Source organism: Phodopus roborovskii, unplaced genomic scaffold (genome assembly GCF_943737965.1).
Source record: "Phodopus roborovskii unplaced genomic scaffold, PHOROB, whole genome shotgun sequence".
NCBI classification, from domain to species: domain Eukaryota; kingdom Metazoa; phylum Chordata; class Mammalia; order Rodentia; family Cricetidae; genus Phodopus; species Phodopus roborovskii.
Genome location: NW_026126515.1, coordinates 11,542,547 through 11,550,000, shown reverse-complemented (window position 1 = coordinate 11,550,000; position 7,454 = coordinate 11,542,547). Strand labels below are relative to the sequence as shown.

The 7,454-nt window shown below is 41.5% G+C and overlaps 1 protein-coding gene across 1 annotated transcript in view; it reads right to left on the bottom strand.

Annotated features, from left to right (window-relative positions):
• Tshr (thyroid stimulating hormone receptor) overlaps positions 1 to 7,454 on the bottom strand; it is a 104,703-nt gene that overhangs the window by 29,730 nt on the left and 67,519 nt on the right. The window contains exons 4-7 of the mRNA XM_051196147.1: positions 6,237 to 6,311; positions 5,082 to 5,156; positions 2,583 to 2,660; positions 29 to 97 (exon numbers count right to left, since the gene is read on the bottom strand). Of these exons, the coding sequence (XP_051052104.1) occupies positions 29 to 97; positions 2,583 to 2,660; positions 5,082 to 5,156; positions 6,237 to 6,311 (297 nt within the window). The remainder of the gene's footprint in view (positions 1 to 28; positions 98 to 2,582; positions 2,661 to 5,081; positions 5,157 to 6,236; positions 6,312 to 7,454) is intronic.

The following is a 7,454-nucleotide window of genomic DNA, read 5'->3' as shown; positions in this document are numbered from 1 at the left end:
GCAATTTCCATGGTTACCCTAAACTTACACAGCATCCAGTTTTGTTCCATTGAAAGCATGACCTTGAATTGAAGTAAATCCATTGTTGTATAGTTTCCTAAAATCAGGTGAAAGAGAGAGAGAAAGAGAGAAAAATCAATGGGCATGTAGCTCAGTGGAAGAATGCTCACCTAGCATGTGAAAGGCTCTGGGCCGCTGATCCCCCAGAACTGAATAAATAAGTAAACAAAGCAGATGGCTTATGGGATATGTGTTGTTCCTTTTTTAAACAGTTGGGCTTCACCTCTTTAGTATCAGAAATGTGAATAAAATTGCACTTATCATCCATATGCATTCCCAAAATGTTTCTGATTTGAAACTCCATTCTCCAGGCTTAGGAGCCAGTGAGTCAGCCCTGCTTCAGAAGCTGACTCACTTTGAAGAACAAAGGTTTGCAAAGGAGTTTTTTTTTTTTTTTTTTTTCCCTTTGTTTTTTTTCTTTTTAAAATTTAAAGTAGAAAAAATCTTATTTTATATATCAATCCCAGTTCCTTCTCCTTCCCATTCTCCCATGCCCCCACCAACCTCCATCCCATCCCTCTTCTGCTCCATAGAAAGGGTGAGGCCTTCCATGGGGGATCAGCCAAAATCTGTCTGTCATATCATTTGGAGGGCCTAGGCCCTCCCCAGCATGTCTAGGCTGAGAGAGTAGCCCTCCATGAAGAGTGGACTCCCAATGTCCACTTGTCTTTTTTCATTTTTTAGGTGTGTGTGTGTGTGTGTGTGTGTGTGTGTGTGTGTGTGTGTGTGTGTGTGTGTGTGTGCAGGTGTCCATGCAGGCCAGGAGAGGGCACTGTATCTCCTGGAGCTGAGTTACAGACAGTTGTGAGCTATCCAATATGGGTGCTAGGAGTCTAACTCAGGTCCTCTGTGATCAGGAAGCACTGTTAACTGCTGAGCCATCTCTCCAGACCCTAGGATTTTTAAAAAAAATAAGTGGACATATTAAGGGGAAAGGGTTTCAGATGTCAGTTAAGCTCATGTCAGCAGCAGTTTCTTCAGATGGCTGCTTGAGAAGACATTCATCTGAATGCATAGATTGTTATTTTAAAATTAAAGCATATTTCACCTTCTTTCTCAAAAACAAACAAGCAAACAAACAAAAAATTAAAACCCTACTTGTCCTCAAAGCTTATCACAAATCAAATGCTTAGCGGTTATAGGTGGAATTAAATTGATCCCCATAGATGAAGCTAAGGGGATAGATAGACAGATCACACCCCTTTTAGGTAATATTTGAATGTTTTAACATGCTGTGTTTTTGCAGCTATTTTTTTTTTAAACCTTGATTCCCAGGAGCTAGTGTGAAATGTTACCACCCCTGTTTTCTAGTGGCTTGGAAAGGAGGGTCCCTGTGAAAAGCTGAGTGGAAACTTGGATCAACTTGGCTAAGGAGTAAATGAATCAGATATACATCCAACAAATACTCCAGATGGTAATGTGACTGCAGTAGAGAACTCAGGTGGCTATATAGATTAAACACAAGACCAACCAACCAAACAAAACAAACAAAAAAACCCAGTAGCATTGAGTGGGGTGTAGTGTGTGGAAAACAGGGAGAGGGTTCTGTAGACGTATCCCTAACTCTACTTTGAGGCTAACACTAAGAAAGAAGAAATTTATAAGAACTAACTTGTCTTCTCTCAGTAGGTCTCTTCTATTAGAACGTTTTATTGCTAACCTTGATTTAACATTCACTTCAGTTTATTTCTGTGTTTTGAAGCAGGGTCTGGAAGATTCCATAAAACCAAGGATGATCTTGAACCTCTGTTTTCTCTGCCTCCACTTCCCTGTGATTTCAGGCATGTGCCACCATGTCCAGTTTATCAGGTGCTGGTGGTGGAACCCAGGGCTTTGTGCATGCTGGGCCAACACTATTCTAACAGAGCTACATCCCCATCCTTCAGCGTCTACTTTTGGACAACCAAAGAGCAGGCCATGTTCTGAACCAAAGCACTGTTTTCTACTGAACAAGCAATTACAGACACTATATCATAGTTTGTGATCCCTGAGCGAAAGTGTAATTACAGAATATGAAAAGCCCTCAGTGGCACTACTCTGTGAAAGTCACATTTGCTCCATGGAGCTTCTTCCTGTATAGAATGGGGTTAGTTGGATATAGGACAATGTACCATAAAGCCTACAGGCCAAATCCGATCCACAATCTGTGTCTATAAAGGGACTTAATTGTGACATGGAAACTTGCCCCCTGACTTACGTATCTGTTTGTCTGCTTTTGCTTTGCGGTGGCAGTTGATATGAGACAGTGCAATGTGCGTAGCCTACTTGGCCCTTCTTGGAACAAATGACCAACTTCTGCCATAGAGAATATGTAGTTGTTATTAACTCACTCTGTGTGTGGTCTGTAGAATATCACATCACAAGGTAACACTCAGTTATACTAAACCTTTCCAGATGCAGAGCATACACCATAAGGTGGCATGTTTCTGTAAAACTCAGACACATTTTTAGCTGGGAAAACCATGATAGTAGCCTTAGATTAAAATTCAGGTACTGGCAAGAGTGAAACTGGAAATACTTACAGGGTCAAGGTTTCATTGCACAGTCCCTGAAAGGCATTTTCAGGGACTGAAGTCATATAAGGATTGTCTGTGATTTCACTGCAAGAGAAAATGATGAAAACGGTTGAGAGAAGGAGGATGGAAATGGGTTCTTATTGCAAATACACACTTCAGAGAACTGGCCACAACACATCTCTGTTTTAGCTGTTTCTTTGACCCACTTCTGGTCAACGGTGATCACATGAGGTGATGAGAGCTGTTCTAAGTGGACACATTTGGAGTCAAGCGTGCATCAAGCAAATAAGCTCCAGTGTGAGCTGAGGTCTCGTAGGCCTTACTCCTTATCTCAAAGCAGATGGAGCTGGGAGACTTCTGACTCTGTAACACTGTGCCCATAGCAACTAGAATTTTCTATATCAATGCAAGGATCAGGAGAAAGGAAAGGGATCAATGGATTTCATTTCACAAGTATCTTTAGAATGTCCTCTATTTGCAAAATGCTGCCAGCCTGGTGCTCTCAGAGGATTGCTAATGTTTAAACAGAGTTTATCTGTAGACAAGAAACATACTCATTTTTTTTCCTGGAAAAAAATATTAAGAGTTTGCAGCATGTTAGGCTGTGGTAGCATACACCTTTAATCAATCCCTGGGAGGTGGAGGCAGGTGGATCTCTGAGTTAGAGGCCAGCCTGCTCTACAGAGTAAGCTCTAGGATGGCCAGGGCTACACGAAAAAACCCTGTCTTGAAGAAAAACTGGGGGGGGGGGAAGAGAGAGAGAGAGAGAGAGAGAGAGAGAGAGATTACAGGTAATCATTTTGGACTTTGCTGACTTTTCAGTACAAATACATCCTTTGCAATTCTCCTGCATGCATACTTTTTCATTTGTATGGTTAGGTAAGTCAGCTGGTTTATGTTCCAGCTTTTGGGGAAATAATCAGCAAATGAAAAGCATGCCCTTGATTTCTCTATGGAACTCGGGTTGCATACTCATTAGGATTTTCTAGTCCTCTGCTTCACCATTGAAAGAAAACCCAAAACTTCCCTTTATACTTCGAGTGAAGCATCTATAAAGCATAGACAAGTGGAAATTTGTCAGGAAACATGAGAAATAAAGTATCACTGTTATTAGTAAACCCCCTCCCCCACTCAGCCATTCTCTTCAGAAATCAAGAAATCATTTGATTATTTTTCCCATTAAAAGATTATATGTGGGTGGGAGAGCCTTGAGACAGTTCTGTGAGTAAAGCACTTGCTGATGGGGGTGTGACTCTGAGAACCTTCATTGTAGGAGAGAACAAACTCCTTTGAGTTGTCTTCTAACCCCATGCTCTCATCAAGACACAAACACACCAAACACATAAGTGTAAATAAAACATGAAACAAAATAGGCTAGGAGTTATCCCGCTTAACTGAGGTGTGAAGACCCTCATTGAATGTGGGTGACACCTTTTTATGGGCTGAATTCGGAATCCTATAGGAGTAGAGGAAGCTCACTGAGTTGCAAGAAGGCAAGGGTGTGTTTATTGTCTCTTTGCTCTTGACTATGGGTGGGAGGTGCTTGACTTCCCTGAAATGATGGCCAGTAACTGTAGCCAAACAAACCATCTCCTCCCCAGTTTGAGTGCCTTGAGCCCATGGAGGTCAGAAAATGGTGTAGGATTCCCTGGAACTGGAGTTACAAACCATTGGGAGTTGCCATGTGGGTGCTGAGAGTTAAACCCAGGTCCTTTAAGAGGATGTGAGCTCTTAACCTCTGAGCCATCTCTCTGGTCTCTTCACCACTGTTGTCTTTTGACAACAGAAATGAAGAGTAAACCTGAAGAGTTGGCTTTCTTCCCTCTCTGTAATTCTCTCCCAAAATTCTCTGTTGAATCCTGTCTTAGTTAGGGTTACTATTGCTGTCATGAAACACTACAAGCAAAGTAACTTGGGGAGGAAAGGATTTATTCTGCTCACGCTTCCATGTCACAGTTCATCATCAAAGGAAGTCAGGACAAGAACTCCAAGGGGGCAAGAACTGGGAGGCAGGAGCTGAAGCAGAGGCCATGGAGGGGTGCTGCTTACTGGTTTGCTCCTCATGGCTTACTCAACTTGCTTTCTTATAGAATTCAGGACCCACAATAGGCTGGACCCTCCCCTCAATCACTAATTTTAAAAATGCCTCATAGGCCTGTCCACTGGCCAATCTTATGGAGGCATTTTCTTAATTGAGGTTCCCTCCTCTTGGATGACTTTAGCTTGTGTCAAGTTGACATGAAACTAGCCAGCACAAACCCATTCCAACCTATCCCCATCATCCTACAAAGAACATTCTTGTCAGCATCATCAGTGGCCCACAGTCTGTGAACTCAATGGCCATTCCTCGATGGTGCTTCACTCCATCCTTCAGCATAGCTGCCCTGCTTTCTGCTTTCTCTTGGAATCCATTGCTTTTCCTGGCTTCTACCAGTTCCCAAGACTGCATCCTAGCTGTCAGGGGGCAAACAAAATATACTAAATGTGCATGTTGATCATACTTACAGTATAAAGAATACATCAGTGGAATAAATTTTTGTCAGGTCAGGGAATATTCTAAGTCCAGTGTTGAAAATGCCACTATATTAAAAAAGGAGAAATGAAAGTTTAGGTAAGAAAACCAACACCTAGCATGTATACTGTAATGGCCAAAAATCATGAATTTATGAGGTAAATCCCAGGTCCTCCACTCAATGCCTCATGCCATTACTCCTGGAATCTCCCACTCCCACCCCTTCAACCAGGGGCTGTTTCCAGTTCTCCCAAGAGAGCCATGTGGTTTCGTGTTTCTATCCTTATCATGGTACTCTACCCTCTCATGGACCTTCTAACACTGTCCCTATATTTCCTGAATAACTTCTATCTAGCCTTAAAGATTTACCTCCTGAAATATCTGTGAGATATACTCTTATTTTAAAAGTCTGGAAGGGAGTGAACTAATAAAATAGTGATTGTTTCTAGGCACAGGGATTAAGGTTGATTTTTATTTTCGTTATACTGTTTGGTTTTCTACTTTTTAAAATTGCCTTTAAACAGGAAAGGAGGTTCCTCTAGCTAGTGTCTCGAGGACCTTGGGAAAGTTCACACACCCATTTAAGATATTTTTTCTGGAGTACCCACTGTGTGATAGGGAGCAAGGATGAAAGAGAACCAAAATGCACCCTGCCTTGATGGAGCTTATAGCTAGCTCGTAAGTCACTGCCATTGCCAAAGCCAAGCAGAAGTGTGTCACTTCTGTATTACGGTTTTGCTTTTTGAAATTTCTAATATTTCTTTTGTCAATAAATATAAAATTGTTGCTTCTAAATAAAATTGACCAGTTGGCTCTCGGGATTTTGTTTTGTTTTATCCACACTCAAAGACTATGTATATATTTTACTGTTTTTGTTCTCATGTCTCTTGGAGCAGGTCCCAAAACTGTATGCTGATTTTTTGAGATAGGCTTTAAACATGTGAGCTGTTTCATCTGGTACTTTGCCCAATGGGAAAGGGTGAAAGTCACAAGAAATGATCTAACTGTGCCATACACCATTAAAATGTTAGACAACATCATCTTAGGGAGGTTCTTGATAGACAACAGCATCATAGCTCTAAAACACTCCCATCCCCACATCCTCCTACCAACCCCCACACAATGATAAGGAATGAGTCAACACTTACAGGAACTTGAGCAAGGGGAGCTCTGTTAAGGCATCAGGGTCTATATAAGTTAGGCTTCTGGTGTTCCGGATTTCTCTACAAGAGTTACAAGAGCACTGTTAATAAAATACATCCCTTCCTGTTGTTATTAAAGATAAATCAAGTTTAACAAAAGTTCATGAAAAGACTAGGCTAGATTTATATGGTGGAACAGGGGACTACATGTCATTAGCCACAGATTCCTAGTTTCCTAGTTGTCACAGGACATGAATGTCCTCATGGACTTGGTCTCAGTTAATTTGAATTATGGATTACCTTTTTCTTAACTGTAGTCTCAAAGCTTTGTTTGTTAGTTTGTTGTTTCTTATCTTCCCCACTTTCTTTTTAGATTTTAGGAGGAAAAACACCCCTTTAGTGGTTTGACTAGCAGTTGAGGACAGATATCTTTATATTTATTAACAAGAGCCAGTGATGTTGCCATGACAACGAGCACTTAGAGTGGCAAGTTAAATCATGACACAGAATGGCCTTGCAAAAAGGGTCAAGAGTCTGTTAATAGCAATTTTAGGTGAAAGGGACAGAGTAAACCTAAATGGCTTGCTTTGGTTTATTTTATGTTGCCAACAATTTAAGACTTCAGCCTATGTGTTGTGATATTGTATGGGTTTGTAACTTATATAAATCACTGGTCAAGAATATATAGTTAACATAAGTGTTATAACAACTGTTGAACATGGACCGTCACTAGTAAAGTCAAAAATTTGGCACACATAGATTGGTTAGAAGAGGTTCACAGCACTTCCTATGCTAACAAGGAAAGTCAGTAAGAACCTACCATGGCCTTTCTTTCTGTAGATGGCCCCTGAGGCTTGGCCACTAAGAATATTGTGTCCAGGCATCCATGCCATTATTTGGAAAACTTGGAATCTGGTCTTTGTAATTCTTAAAAGTCTTTGTTCAGGGAGTGTAGTGAGATATCCACCCCGCCCACACCTGTTGCACTGACCACGTCCATTGCTGCGTGGACACAGGTGTGGATGTGATCTGCGGGAGGCTAGGACTGGGATCCCGGACCCCAGCTCGTGCTCTTGCTTGCTGGTTGGGTTGTGGAGAGCATCCAGGTGGCATGCTTGCAGTGGGAACTCAAGGCAGTCATCTGTTTCTGGTGTAAGTGATTTCTCCCCGAATAAACATCCATCAACCAATACTTTGTTCCAGTGGATCTTATTTCCCATGAGA